General features: G+C 37.2%; 1 protein-coding gene across 6 annotated transcripts in view; it reads right to left on the minus strand.

The window, feature by feature from the left end:
* Positions 1-16,415, minus strand: part of GABBR2 (gamma-aminobutyric acid type B receptor subunit 2) — a 475,356-nt gene that overhangs the window by 162,382 nt on the left and 296,559 nt on the right. For all 6 annotated transcript variants that reach the window (XM_083824026.1, XM_083824027.1, XM_083824029.1 and 3 more), the window contains 3 exons: positions 5,345-5,425; positions 2,676-2,826; positions 2,065-2,197 (listed from right to left, as the gene is read on the minus strand). In XM_083824026.1, the coding sequence (XP_083680152.1) occupies positions 2,065-2,197; positions 2,676-2,826; positions 5,345-5,425 (365 nt within the window). The remainder of the gene's footprint in view (positions 1-2,064; positions 2,198-2,675; positions 2,827-5,344; positions 5,426-16,415) is intronic.

Consider the following 16,415-nt stretch of genomic DNA (forward strand, 5'->3'; position numbering starts at 1 on the left):
GATCCTATAAGAACCGGTATCTGTAAGTAGGCCTTATGAAACCAATAAGCTTGCTGCCCATATGGAGAGATGGATGTTCGTTACATGGTGCCAAACGTACACTCTGTACCCAGCACTTAGTGGGAGTTTTGGGGTGGAACGGAGGAGAGACAGAAGAGTTACTGAACAGAAAAGTGGGTTTGTCTCCCATATTTATGAACTCAACATTAATTTAGTGTTTCCTAGATACAGAGAAAGTGCTTAGGCAGGGTGGATGGTGGCTATGGAAAGATGATTTTTTTTAAAAAAAGAAAGGAAGAGAATTGTTCATTGAAAGCTATCAGCTATTCCACAAGAAAAATAATAACCGGAGGAGGGAAATTTTAAAAGAATTGTTTAATGAGCTGAAGGTTGGAAAAAAAAAAAAAAACTCCTGATAGGTTGCTTCTGGAGGTTTTCTTGCATCTATGCTGCTAACACTAACCACTGACAGAGCTGGGATTCATAAGATAAATCAGCAGTCATGTACAGGAAATCACAATCAGAAATGCTTCCATACTGGACTGAAAACCAGGAAAGCCAAGCCTGGTGTGAAATCTCACAGTCTCTGCTCTGTTGATGTAAAATCTCTGTTTAAAGCCTGTGGCAATATTTCTTAATCAAAATTTGGCACTGAGAACACAACATTCTCCCCTACCCCTTTCTCTTGCAGTTCAGTTAGGTAAAGCAGTTATCTTATTCAAGTGCCTGTACAGACCTTTCCCTCTATGACAGACCTCATGTTGGTAAGTGCCTCTGCTTCTCATTTTCTTTCATTCTATTCTGCAAAGCATGGCTGCTTCAAGAGGAGGGTTGTAGGCAGCCTAGTCATACAGTGTCCTACAGCCTGGCAATAAGATCAGAAGATTTGAATGTAAGCCCTTCATGGTTGAGTAGACATCAGGATGTATAATTTGCACTTTCTGCCACAAGCTTTTTCTGCAAAGGATGGTGAAAAAAGAATGGGGATTGATATCAATAACTAGCTTCTTAATGTCACTTCTGGTCCATTGGAAACTGGTTCACACACACAAAAAAGAAAGCATATTTGCTGGATAATGAATGCTAGTCCCTATGCATTCAGAGTTATATACTTAGCTTGGGAGAGGTGAACAGGATTTTCCTTTTGAAGTCTTTGAGGAACATCTTTCTGCTAGTTATATAGAGAATTTTTGTTCTAGTTCTAGAAAAATTGAATATTCTGTCCCTCTTCTTCCTTTGCCTGCTGAGGTGTAGGTGTCTAAAACACAGATGTGTCCTAAGGAAGCTAGGATTTTGCACAACAAATCCTGCATGTTCACATGTACTATTATATCTTGTAGTATGTCTTAACATGTACTGACGATAACTCCAGTGTTCTGAAATGATATCACTGAACAAGTCACGATATTTCATTTCTATAACAGTTTTAGTCAGTATGGGAATTTCAACTGAAATATTGGGATTTAACTAAATTGTCTAGCTTTAGGCATGCAACTTTCAGACTTTGAATTTTTCTCTGTAAATAAAAACTTTCTTGCTAACTTCCAATACACAATTTGATTTCAGAATTGTTTATTTTGATTTAACTAGGATATATGCTACATGGATTTAGGCTTGTTTGAGTTTCAAGTCTAGCTTAAAAATAGCAGTAGAAGCCTTTCAAGATTCAGTAAAAAATACTAAGTAGAAACGTCTGGGAAAGCAGCAGTCATGAAGTATAAAATAATATGGAATCTATAAAGAAAATGTAGCTTCAAATATATTACTAGGTGTAATTCCACAAACATTGCATTTAATACATCTTCATATGTGTAATTTCAAAACAAGAAGATACATCAACAGTTTCAGTCTGAGGCAAATTCCTAATACACCTGAAGGTTTCACCAATAATAATAAAGCTTTATGCATGTTTCAGAATTTGGTCCCAGAAAATACCCCAGAAAAGAAGTAAATCAGTTATTAAAAGGAAGGAGACATCCAACTAGTGAACATTGTTCACTGTTTGTACATCTTGCAGAGCTTTCTGCAAGACATTCTTAAACCAGAATATGTGGAATTACTTACTGTGCAAAGTGTCTCAAATGTCTTTTCAGAGACAAAGGATCCATCAAGACCAAAAAGAAAAATAGATGCATAAGAAAGCATCCCTCCAAGGATAATAAGGTTGTTCATGTAGGGACTGGACATCTTTATTAGTCTATGGACAAAAGGTGATAGAGCATTAAAGAAGAGAGATTACTGAGCAATAGAGCAAATGAGAAGAGTTTTTTTGTAACCAGGCAAACTTATAAACCTTCTGTAGAACTCCATAAAATATATAAGCATACACACTGTTTTATAAAGTCTACTATTGTGTTAGGTTTTTGTATGTTTAGTAAAAAGGTCTCCTATTTTACTGATGGATTAATTAGTGAAGACTAATGTCAATAGCACACAGTCAAACATTAAATTAAAAAAGAAAAAATCATACTTTCCAAACAGTATAAAAGAACTCATCCTAACAGACAGTTTGTTTCATTTTGTATATATAATACAGTAATTCTATCTGAATAGTTCTAAAATATCATCTTTCCACAGTTTAAATATTTTCTTTACATAAATATTAATAATACACTCTACGAAGCTGGCATTTAAATGGAAAACAGATTGAAATAGAAGTAACATGTATGTCTTACTTCTGATTTCTGTTTTTGATATTAAAAAAGAGGAAAGCACTGGCCATTATCATTCCTAAGATGGTGAGGGCTGAAAGGATGCTGTAGAGAGGCAGAGAGATCTTGCGTAGCTCCTCTTGTATAATTGTTTTGTCCTTTGGAGGCTCAAGTCCTAGAATAACAAGAAAAAAAAAAAGGCTAAAGTCCAGCCAAATGTAGAATTTGTGTAAGAAAATATGCCTCTCCTTACTACTATACCTAGATTTAGCAACTGTAAACCACATGTGTAGCTGATGAAATTATTGACTTTGATAGACATATTTTGGTCACATTGATTGACAAGAAGGTTTGCATTTCTGGAGCAGATGAAAAAAAAAAATCTCAACAAAATCCAAATGCAGAACCCCGTAAAATGTACGCTATCTTCATTTTAAAATGTAAATAACACCAAAATGACTGTAAAGTTTACCAAAAGGTTATGCTTTTCTGAAACAAATGACAGAAACATGAGTAGAAAACAGAGGACATCATTTCTCAGCATATTTTCATTATCATCAGGGCAAACACAAATGGCCTACCTCACCTGCAACTAACTGAGAGAAAGCTAAGACTGACACAGAGCTGTGGGGATCTGGAGCCTGGCCCTTCTGCAGCCTCATTGGGGCAGAGGTTGACGGCCCCAGGGATTGACATGGGGGCCGGGGCCATGGGCAGGGTGGGAGAGCCCTGGGGGTGGGCAGGGCTGTTAGTGCCCTCAGAGCCCTACAGAAGGGAGCAGTGTGGGAGAAAGAAAAGCCAGGATTTTATAGGGACAGACTCACTCTTCAGTTCTCTGCAGGCATGGATTTGAATGTCTGAACTTAAAAAAAAAACAAACAAGTTTAAAGCCATATACCAGATTGACCGTCAGCTCCTGCTAATTAAAGGTTTCTTGGTATAATGAGAATAATTACTTCCTGACAGCTAAAATGAAGCTCTTCATTCCCTACTTCACACACTCTACTTGCTTACTAAAATATCCGAATACATGTAGAGAGAAATTTATCCACAGCAGTTATGCTGAAACAATTCTGACATGGGAAGATCCTTATGCTTTGGTCTTTATTTTCAACGTTTCCAAATAAAAAATTCCTTTCACATGGTGATCACACTAAAGTGATCGGTCAAGGGACCATTTGCTGAATTGAAATTAGAAAAAAGTACCTCAGGTTTTCCCTTTTTGCTCTTCCTACCTGAGAGCATGCATTTACAGGTTATTTATTTGCATAACCCTTCAAGAAATTAAGCAACAAATAACAAACCAAAAATATAATAAAGCATGTGCCCAAATGAAAGGAACTGATATTAAAGAAAAAAATTCACCCTGCTGCATCTAAAATAGAGTATATTGATGATGCGTTAAACAACCAGTGATTCCATAAAATATATTTTCTTATTTGTAGGATGACCACTCAATTTTGTTGCTTTTAATATTGTGAATAACTGTTCTCCTGTGTGTAATTTTATGCAATGGTTTAAACAGTTATATTTACTACTCTTCATCTGAAATGCCTCAAGTTACTGTTTTTCATACTGCTTGACAGATGCAGCAGTTTTGTCCTCCACACCGTATACATGACTACCTCCACAAAAAGCCAAGGTGAGTACAATGGGAGGGTTCACTGCCACTTGGGTCACACATCTTAAGACAGACATAAGGCAGACCATGGGTGAAAGGAATGCCAGATGCAGCCAGGCCAAGAAGTAGGAGTCTGGTCCTGCGAAAAGCCTGAACAGTTTTTCGCATCCTTTATTGTCCAAAAAGGCATGGAGATATATGGAATGATAACTGTCTCCTGTTACTTGATTCATCCTGCATATATTTTCTGGAAATTAATAGTATTGAATCAATATTCAACTGCATCATCGGTTCTGTTTTCCATCAAAAATAAGCAGCTGGGTCCCAAACTTTGGCAACTGGGACAGATTTTGCACTCTTGATTTTCAAAGCCTCGTTCTTCTGATATATGTGAGCTGGGCATGGAGCTGTGTTCTATTGAGTCCATTGAAGGATACCAGAAGGAAATGTAGAAAGCTCCAGCAAATGGACAAACAGTCATGCGTTAGGTCACTGCAGTGAAATTCCAGTCATGTCCATGTACACAGGCTACATGCCTGCTGTGGACCTTGGAAGCACTGCTGGACTGAACGCTCTCTAGCCTTGTTTCTCAAATGATGTTTTAAACAAAGCTAGCCCTGTTATTTTGAAATCATATTTTCCAACTACCTAACAGACACCTCCTAAAGAAAAACAATAATTTCCTTCTCATCTGCAAACACAGCACACGAGCAACCTTCAGGTGGGTGGGAAATGGAGAAGAAATTAGAATATTATTGGTTGGTGGAGATGAAATAGAAGACATCTGTAGCTTGTTGAAATAAGAAAGAACATTGTGTACACATGTCAATATAAATTTATCTCAGTTATTGGAATGAAAAACAATCATACAATATCAAAATGTTATAAATTTCTGGTCAGAATTCTCGTAATTTTCTTTTTAAGAAGAGCTCAGTTCCATTTCTCTTTATACAATTTCCCACCTTTCTGATATTAAAAATCCTAACACAGGTCTCTAAACAGCATGCAGTGTTACAAACTACATACAGCTACCCATGTAATGCCTGTACCGCTTTCCAGTTTCCCATCCTACCTTGGAACCTGATGCTGTTGTTGATTATTTCCAGTGTGTCAGCTACAGCATTATACTCTCCCACCTTCACTTCCTTTCTTTCTGCGGAGAAACAAACAAGAGTGATTGTTTATGGCAGTCCACATGTTCTCAATTATTTAACTGATTTTCCCTTCTTTTTGACAGTGTGTCAAAAGGAAAAGAAATATGCTTGAAGTGCATGGATTATTAAAGCAGAATGCCAGACAGCTAACATCATTGAAAGAAATATTTCTGATTTTTTAAAGAAATGCCAAAGATTTTTAAGAACTCATTTACATAATCAGGAAATTGTTGTTACTGGGCACAGACATCTCCAGCTTGAAGATCACACACTTACTTACTGGCTCATACTGAGTAAGACACTTTGTTGGGAGAACAGACATGGCTAAATCATGTGTTCCACTCCCATTTAAACAACTAAGACATCTTGCTTTAGTGAAATATTTGCCAGGGGAGTCACAGTTGCAGGCTCCAGCCTGTATGGAGTAGACTGGCTAGTTAATAGATATGCTGGGAATCTAATCTCTTACTCTGACTAGGAATTAGCAACTCATCAGTGTACTGACTGCAAAACATGTTGTGTTATATAATTAAAGCTAACTTACACTTGAGCTAAAATATTTACTGGTACTCTCATCTGCAGTTTTGGGATTAGCATCACCTATATGACCTTCTTGTACCTAACATAGATACAGAAACTTAGTATGTTCAGCTACTGCCTTGGACACAGTAGCTGGAACTCCGGCACGTATTAGTCCCAGCCTCCTGATGACATCTGGCACCAATTAATTTCTGCCCCTTTTTTTTTTTTTTTTGGTATTACTTAGAAGTGCGGGAACTTACTAAATTATAATTTATATAGTAAAACTTATAACTTTTGATCAGAGACAAAAAAGAAAAAATCAGCGACAACACAGACACATTGGCTACAGTGTTCTTTGATGAGCTGGCTCAGCAGAGCCAAAAAATTTCATTTCAGGCCTCCATTTCTGGGAATGCACAACCCAATTTGCATGTAAATTCTGAGCTCATGACCCTATTTGTGACACTGATTCGGGGAGCTGATGATCTTGAACTAGATGCCCAATTTGAAAAGACTGTATTTTACCCAACAGCTCCACATTAACCTTTCCTCCTTTCTCACTCAAAGCAATTGTGCACTGTTCAGCTCTGCTGAATGGAGCAGCTAGCTCCATTTTAGTAAATTCTGCAGGCTGATTAATACTAATCTGAGAGCTTACAGCAGGCAAAAGTTTTCCTTACATAAACTACACTACCTTTTGTTAAAATTGTTTATGCAGAATTGTACACTGTGCTGCAAATCTGGCAGAGAAACCTAGGCATTTGCTATATCTAGATCAAAAGCTAGAGTTTGCAGTTCTATAAACTGATTCACTTTTTACTTGAATATCATCTATTATGAGGTCCTAAGACAAGTTTGACATAAAAGTGTAATATACTGGTTTCCAGCAGCAGTTTCACCAGGCCCGTCCACTAAAACAAACAAACAAACAAACAAACAAACAAAAAAAACCTCTTCTTTTGCAATCAGCATTACATACTCTTAGGGAGTAAACAAAAGTTGGTGCTTCCTGGCACCAGGCATTTGCTATACCCAGATCAAAAGCTAGAGTCCCAACAATAATATCTGCACAGTCATCAGCTAAATGCTAAAATGATCATTGGGAAACACTGAACCATTTCACTGTCTTCTTTATTGGAAGCATGAGAATTTTAATCTGTAGATTTAAAACACACCAAAAAAAAAAAACCACAAAACAAAACTAGAGAGAAGAGAGACAAACCCCAGAATGTGTATCTATATGCAATTTGAACATCTGATGCCATATAGCCCACAGCTTCTACTTATACCAAATGGGAAGGAGATGATGGGGAGGAGATGCACACAATGACATTCCTTTTCAATGTTTACAAATTCTTACACAGCTTCCTTCACAGATGAAAGCAACACTGAGGACATGCCTACAATGGTAATTGTAACACAGTGTAACACACTTGAAATAGGCTCAAATTATCTAGTTCAGGTAGTAGGAGCTAGCCCTCATAGGAATGGGGCTCGGTAGAAGTATTTATTTGGAGAAGTGATGGTGGACTGAGCCTTTCAAGATTTAGAAGCCCAAGATGGTGGAAAATGTGCAACATGTTTAGTACCTGTGAAGCACATTAGCAGTGCCTGGTCCCTTACAAATGGAAAAGGACAGTTCATAGAGACCCTGACAGGTTTTACTGAAGTTAAGAAATGCCATGAAGATATTTGATATCTTAAAGTACTTGCATTTGTGAAAAGTAGTCTATGAGGGAAATAAACCATATTATATTAGCAGGAAGGATATAGTATCAATATCAGAATATAATTACATCAGTGCTGAGGGGGAAGACACGGTCTTTGTGCTCTTTTGTATCCCAAAAGACAACAGCTGTTGAGTTATCCTTCCTCAAGCACAAGTGCTGACCAGTGACAAAGCCACCTCCAAATAGCAATTAAAGGAAGCAGGGAGGCAGCAGGATGGCTCTCTGTTCTCTTGCATAGGCCAACATAGCCAAGGGTGGATATGCAAGCTCTCCTTTTCTATATGCCTCTTTCTCATGTTCCCTTTAGAAATTCTGAATTATTCAAGTCAATATACTGATTGTTTAATGCAGTGCATATCTGTCAAAATCTCTGTGTTCCACAACAACTGGCCAGGAGGAAGTGAAATTCTTTCAAATAAATACACCAGCTATTGTTGCTTCTACAACAATAGTCAAAAAACAATGTTGTCTTATTTCTTTAGTACTTTGATTATTTTTAACTTGATCTTTCCATACTCACAATAGAGAGATTGTATTGAACACTCCACCCCCTGCCCCAGATTAAAATGAAAAGAAAAATATGAAGGAAAATATCTGTGTTTTGTGAGATAATACTTGTCAATACTGTAACAGTAGTGGTGTGATATTACAATTTGAATCTGCAGCTGTTCTTTCACACAAGAACAGAAAACAAACAACTAACCAACCCAAAGAAAACTGGCCCAGAAATAAGTCACTGAAAATTATGCTTAAAAGAATTATTAGCCACTAATCCTTGTTATTAAATACCTGTCAAAAATAGATTAATTTTATTACCAACATGAAAGTCTTCTGACAACAAAGAACTGAACTGCTCTTAAAGGTGGATTAAGATGTTTTCCTTGGTATGTTTTATTATGGAATTTTATATCCCATTTTAGGTAACTGTGGACAAATCGACACACTACTAAATTAATTGGGCCACATTTCATAAAGATAATACAACAGATATTCAACTGTGTATCAGGTAATTAAATGTTTTTGTTGAATAAAAGCAAATATAATTCTGCAATGGACATCAACTGAGTAACATAAACTTATCAAAACACACGACAGTATCATGATTGCTGGTATGACTGATATTCACTTACATTGAAAATTTCTAGATGGGACCATGTTTACTTTCAGTTCCTTCCACTTCATGTCATAATGTATATCTAAAGCATGTTGCAAGTATGTCAGTCTGACTGATATGCTGCAAATAACTCTAGCGGTGATGCAGTTAAATCAATATGAAAATGCTTGCATCATTATAATCACCAGTATAATTTATGTCGATGACAATAAGGGCACTCTGAAATAAAGGGGGAGTTAAAAGGATGTGTATATTGCTATGTGAATGAATTAATAAACTCCTACATGTCTAGTTGATTATACCAAAGTAAAAACTTTGCTTAGCCCACCAGAAGAAAGATGGATTAACCAGCCCTAACATTACTGTGGTTCCCAAACTGCATGTCTGTAAAAGAAGATTAAGGACCTCAAAGTCTACCATCAGCTGACATTGCCTGTGTTTTCCTCTGTCATTGCAGCATGTTATACAGTTAGAACCCCATGCAAACTGCAAAGGCAAACACGTACAAGTGATGAGTATTCACTTTCCAAAAAATAAAAATTACATTTTAAAGTTAATTTAATAAAGTTACTATGGAAACTTCTCCAGATAAGCTAAGGGTAACTGAAGGTTCTCCTTTAAAGGCCACTTAAGCTGTTCTCAACTTAGAAAAGGCAGAAAAAAATACTACTTATGTCTGAAAGAGTACAAAATTCTAGGTCTTGGTTTGTCCTCTATCCCTTGATAAAGGGATCTTTATAAGGTGATGCCTCTATGTCTCCTCCTATAGAAGTTTTTCCAATTATTTTTTATATAGTTCCTTCTGCTTCTCCACTCAGGAAATGATTACTGTACCCCCATGAAAACCTTCTTCTGACATCATTTTGTTTAGCAGTCCCTTCTCCAATTCTTGCTCAGAAGAATTTTGGAAAATGCCCAAGCGACAGCCAACAGGCAAAACTGAGCATGGATCATACATATCTGAAATGCTTAAAGATAGTTAGGGAGAGAATGATACTTGTGTACTCTTAACATTTGGAAAGATTTTCATTTCAAGTTTCAAATCGATTTTCTACATATGAATTGAAAATCATACAACTATACAAATACCAAGAAGTACTCACACTTCTGCCTTACTTTTATCTCAGTCATTTTGAAAACTCTAACGAAATAACCATCTACGACAAAAGCTGGGCATGATGTTTTAAATGCCTTTACATTAGTGAGTTAAACCAAGCGCTATGAAAGCTAATTTGCTTTAGAAGAAATACAGAAATATGTCGTGTTGAGGATCCTGTAGAAACTATTAGCAAATTAATGTAATCTTAACTTTCATAATATATCCTTGTCAAACAAGATCAGGAAGTTTTTTAGTTATCCTTATCACATATATCCATATCATTTATCAGCAATAATAAATACACATTGAAAGTTTCTAGTTTAAAAAAAACACAAGGGAAGCTTATAAATAATGAATGAGTAAAGCCTTTTCCTTGAATTTCTATCCACTTGTAGGCAACTATTTCTTTGTTTGAAGACAGAGGTTCTGAGATTAAGAATCACAGTTCAAATAAGGAGGAAAATGTCAGGTCAGATAAAAGATTGTTCTCCAGCAGAAGTCATTTCAAAAGAAAGAATAAAGGAAAAAAATATATGTTACTTTTGCAAGGATTTAAATTACCCCAGTTTTTACATTTGTAATTGGAGGTAAAAATTGTCTTTGCTAAAGAAAATATTGCCTTCATCATTTACTGCTGCATAACTATTTCCTACAATTCCTGTCTTTGTTTTGTTTTGTTTGTTTTTGTTCTGTAATCCTGGATACCAGTTCGTACAACATACAGGAAATCTTGAGTTATGAAAAGGGTATAGTATGTGCTAATAACTATTCATTGCTACTTCTGAAGTCCTACCTTGCATTCATCCATAAAGCAAAACAGACAAAAAAGGTTAAACTGGTCAAAGGCCAAAGTGTCAAAGGCCTTAGAGTCAGGACAAAAGCTAAGAAGTCTTAACCTTGGACTTACTTCACTACATTAGCAATGGTATTTAACCAACAGAAAACAGTAAGTATGTAAGCAAGCAAGCTCATAAAGTGACATTAAGTACCCTGAACTCAACAAAAATTGAGCCCAGTTTTATAGCCCATGAAGATTTTTCCATAAAAAGTTCAACCATCTGCACTTTTAAAAGCTTATTAAAATTAAATTTACTGATTCTTTTTAAACATTGTTTTTACCTTCCAGATTTTACGTCTCCAATTTTCTTGTTAGACTGACTTCTAGCTTTGCTCAGAAATTTAGTAATACAGTTCATGTGTATTTAAATTTATCTTAGGTATTTAAATATTATGAGCTACATAATGAAATAAAGAAAGTAATGACTTCGAGTTTAAAACAATTACTTCTTAAAACCTGAATTACTAACACCATAATCATAACTTTCATTCAGGACACTAGAAAAGTAAACAAATACACAGTAGTGAAGGCAGACTGTTGATGAAGTAGAATGACTTCTTAATTGTGAATCATATTCTTTTAACAACTGAAACATACGTCAGTAATTTAAGCTACCTTTAACTCCATTAAGGAAGTTAACAAACACAAACCTATATTCAAAGAATAGGTATGGTACGATTCTATTTTAGGAAACATGTATGTAATAACTGCAACCCCTCAATCTAGCTAAGGATTTTTCTCCTCTCATGTACATTCTCTTTTATGATTAGATTAACTTTTCATAGTCTGTATAACTTTATCATTGTGAGGGTTTATTTACCAAAATGAATGATCTTTGAAGTCATACAGTAACCTAAAGGTTTTTACTAAAGGTAATATGATTTTAAAATAGGAATTTGTCCCTATCAATATATTTATTTCATTTACAATTGGAATCAACTTCTTCCTAGCAAAGTCCAACATCAGCATGCTTTTCCCAACTCAGAATTTACGGTGGGAAACGTGTAAAACTACAGGCTTGTAGTAGAACTACCAGCAGCCAGTCCTAGCACCATGAGAAGGAAATTTTCTCAAGTATTAAATTATAACACAACTTTATTAATTGTTGTGTGCCTTTAAGCACCTTTGCTCACACACGCTGGTCCATTGTCTACAGCGGGTGTGCCATGCAATCGAACTGTTGGCACATGCAGGCTGGGGCTGGCTTCCCACCACATCTCCCAGGAGGTTCCAGGGTTTGAAGGCCCATCCAGGCAGTGACAGGTCTGGATGCGGATACCACTGATCTGAAGAGAAGTCCCCGCTGGCAGCAGCCCAGGCCAGCAGTAGCTCCATCTGTCAGAGTCTCTCCAGGAGAGGGACACTGAAGCCAGGACTGCGCGGGAGGCTGGAGGTGCCAGCGAGAGAGGCTGTGCCCACATTTTGTTGCCTCTTCAGCTCCGTTTCGGGGTGCTGAAGCATCAGACATTGTGAGGCTCAGTTCAAGATATAATGTGAAACTGCACTAATTCAAAGATAAGAGACGGCAAACCACAGCAAGGCAGCGTATCCATTTTGGCAATCAATGAGACTTCCAAAGAGACCCAAGATGATGAAGCAGCAGTGTTTCTGGATCTCTAAATAATAGGGAATAAACACAATTATGCTCCCTTTGGTGCCCTGGAAAATGAGTCTGAGTATGCACAGCACGTGTGATCAGGAAAGTGTAGAAAAATCAAGATTTGAATCATTATCAAATGACCAGAGAATGTTTTTATAGCTTTTTTTATCTAAACCAAAAGTCACTCATGAATTCATGTCAAATTCACCAGGCAGTGATGTTTATCTAGGGAAGAAAAGACTGGGAATAGAGCTGCTGTCAGTCTCTTCTGTCCCAGCAGATCACAGTTTGCCTGCAACTCAGAAATGCAAGCCATCCAAGAGAGTAGCCTAATCCAGGTTTCCATCATTTGTATCTGCTGGCTCAGCATTTAAACCTTTCATAACAACTGACAGAGGAAGTGACTGGCCACCACCAGAGGATGGCCTGACAGGAAAGGTAGCCCCGAGGACCTGGAAAACCTTGACTCCAGCCTAGATACTCACTCTGGCTAAAGCAGAGAGATCAGGGAGAACTTTTCCTTCTCCTGTACATTTAATACTCTAGCATTTCATTAGATTTTTGTCATGGATGCCCAAAAGAAGGGTTTCATCTCATTTACCTAAACATATTTCTTGTCAAACTGAAATTTTAATATCAATTCTATAGGAAGTATTGCTTATTTCTTGCGGTTGAGAAGATGAATTAATAATAATAAGTACTCATTTCTTAGAAAGTCTTGGATGGTTGTCTCTTTCCCCAGAGATGCTTTTCTCATCAGTCCAGTGATGCACAACACGACCGGTGACAGTAGCCCCAGCCTGCACAGATTCAGCTGTCGTGAACAACACAGCGAAATCTCTGCCACTGTGTTTTCGATGGCTGCTCAAGCATACAGAAAAGTCCTCGTTTTGAGGGTTTGGTGTCCCTTCCTGATTTAGAGAATAACCAAACACACAAGCATAACATGACCCAAACAAAAATGTCCCCTACTATGGAAATGATGTGTGCTTAGCCAGAGGATGGGGCAGAGCAGCGTGTCAGCTCTCCCACACATGCAGTGAAGTGACCGAGTGCCTCATAACAAGGTTGCTTTCCCTTCACTTAGCAAAGCATGCCTGCTTTCTGGTAATCTCAGACAAAGAAGGGAGGAAACAAAGGCTCTGTTATCTCGCATCACACATTTGGATGCATACCTCTGATTGTATGATTAGGGCATTCCCTCACCATCTGCCACTGTTGTGCTTCCCCTCCCATAGGAGGGGAGGGCTCAGCACATGCTGAGCAACTTCACAGTAAGCTGTGTGTGATCTACTCCAGCTGAGAGGTCAGAACATGAGGTGCTCTGGCTTCTTTCCTACGCAATGCATTTTTAAAACTTTTTTATTTCAGAGTAAAGAGCACATTATTTAGAGGTTGGAGTTGCACAGTTATCATGCCTGAGATGGGAGGAGAGCAGCAGCTGGTGTGAATATTACGACTGTTGGATCTCAGCAGCTCTCTATGTCCTTGTATATCTACTTGCCCTTAGTCCAGGTGGCCTGTGAAAATGCTATAGCACATAAAGAGTTTTCTTAATGTCTTCTTTGACATTCAGGGTCAAACTGAAAGGCAGGATTCCACTACCCATGTCCAAAGATTCAAAATAAGATAGCTGAGGCAGTGTTGAACGCATTTATACAAAACTGTGAAATCTATGCTATTTTCTGTCTTGTAATTTGTATGGTAGCTGCCAGTTTTCTATTTGTTTGTTTTTTTTCCCCTGTATGGGAAAGGCAGTTTTGACGCAGCAAGGCTGGTTTATTCCAGATACTTTATTCAGAAAGAGCAGGGGAAGCTTTTCAGAAAAAAAAATATATATATATATATATATATAAAAGCAACCAAGATCCCACTTGTGTAATAACTTGCATCTCCAAGTGACCCCTTGCCAAGATATAGGGAAGACTATAAAGGCACACAAACAGGGATACGCCTTGAGAGTACTCCTTCAGCTTCCAGTGATTAAATGAATGAAAGCCATCAGCAAAAGACCCATCAAATTCCATAAACACCAAGCCTTTCAACCTCTAGCTCTCCCATGACAATCAGCTCCCCATGTAGAAGCCTGCCTCTGGGCTTAGAGCCAAATGGAGTCACAAGTTGTATTTCCCCTTCCTTAGGGAGCAATGCTCTCCTTAAGGGATAGGCTACATTTACACTGCTACACTTAGGGGTAGCTCACTAGGAAGTGAAGAAAATGTTACACAAACCCAGGACACCCATCAAACCCAAGAATCGCATGAATCATAGGGTGAGAAAAGTGTGTTCAGGAGTGCTACTTTGAATGCTTTTACAAGCAGATGTGGCTGCTGGGAAAATCCCCGTTAAGTTCTGTGTTTCATACCTGTCTTTTTGGTCCTTAAGATGCTAAATGAGATGTTTTGAGAAGTCTGAGGCATCCACCACGTACAGAGTTGTGAGAACATATGGACACATGTAAAGAACCTCAAGCCTGGAACACTGGTCTGAGGAATTAAGGTAATGGGGTTGTGCAGCCTCATGCACCAAGGCACTAGAAGACATGAAATCTCCATGTGAAATATTGGCAGCTAGAAAAAATGACCATGCTCTACTCAGTTCTCATAAGCTTTAAGAGATGAATCCAGGAACTGGATCCAGTCACAGGAGACAGGTGATCTACAAAAGAAATGGTGGGTTTGAAAAAACAGCATTTGAAATGTTCTGTGTACAGCCCAGTGCAATAGTCCCCTACAGTGATATTTCTCACTTTATGAATTTCCATTTGACACCCTTTTTTGGATGTAAGCATGTGTGATTTTTATGTCAAGATGAGGCCAAAACAGTTTTGAAAAATAAGATGTTAGCAACAGCCAAATTAGAATTAACTCACTCAGATACACTTTTTTCCATGTTGTTAGAGCTGTTTGGCTTCCTCCAGTTACAACTTAGCAACTGAAGGAAGTAACTTAGTAACTTAGCTATCCATTTTAGTAGGATGCATTTTAGTCTTGAACTTCAAAATTTATCACTGTTACTATTTTTATTTTTATTTTTAAATTCTAATGGTGCTAAAACTTACGTGAGGAAAGAGGATAGTATTTGCAAAAGACAGCTCATTCAGGAAATGATATTGTTTTGGCTACACATATATATATACATATATATATATATTTTTAATGTATAAGATGATTTTGTATTCAAGAGGGGTGAAACACACTCCAGCAGGAAGTTGTTAAAAGTCAGAGTTTCAGAGGAAGTAACTCAATTTTCCTTCTGTTTCAGTGTACCTCCACTTGCTTTAACCTCTGTTTCCAGCAATCTCTTTTTATTACTAATCCACTGAACAAAACAGAAAGGAGGAAAATGAGCCAACAGTAATCTCCTCTCAGTACTAATTTGGAACAATATATATATTTTACTAAGAACAGAAGGAAGTGGTTTAGAAGAGTGATTAGGTTATAAAGAAGAGTTTTGAAGTGATAGCCCCTGATTTTATCTTTAATGATTGCTTCAACATTTTCCTAAAATGGCAAGCCTCATTTCTATGCTGTTTAATTTCAAATTCTGACTTATTTTTCCTTTTACTTCTTCTGGAGTTTGAATAACTACAGAAAATAGGCCTGTATTAAGAGAAAATTCTCCCATGGAAAACTACAGATATTAAATTATAATTACTCTAAATAATAAAGGATTAAATAATTAATATAGAGCAGTTACATAATGCACCTGACAGCTCTGGAATAAAGTTGCTTGGCAAAGCACAGAGAGATCACATGGGCATTTATACATAAGCATAACTTTAATTTTGTGCATAAAATTAAATATACTCATGGAAGAGTTTCAAGAATCAGGGTTGATATTATAGGTACTGAGTAAAAACAATTTGACAAAACATGCATAGTTTGAAAGAATCTATTCTGCCCAGAAAATTGATAGCATAAAGCAACGATGATTTTATTTTGAACATTAGCTTGTTACAAGAGGACAGGATTTATGCCTGTAGGAATGACATATAATATAAGGCAAAAATCCTTGAAAAGCTGATTAAAACTAGAAAAGCAGAAGTAGGCATTTTTCTCACTTATCACTGTATTGCAGTATGAC

This window comes from Anser anser (genome assembly GCF_964211835.1).
Source record: "Anser anser genome assembly, chromosome: 2".
Taxonomy (NCBI): Eukaryota; Metazoa; Chordata; class Aves; order Anseriformes; family Anatidae; genus Anser; species Anser anser.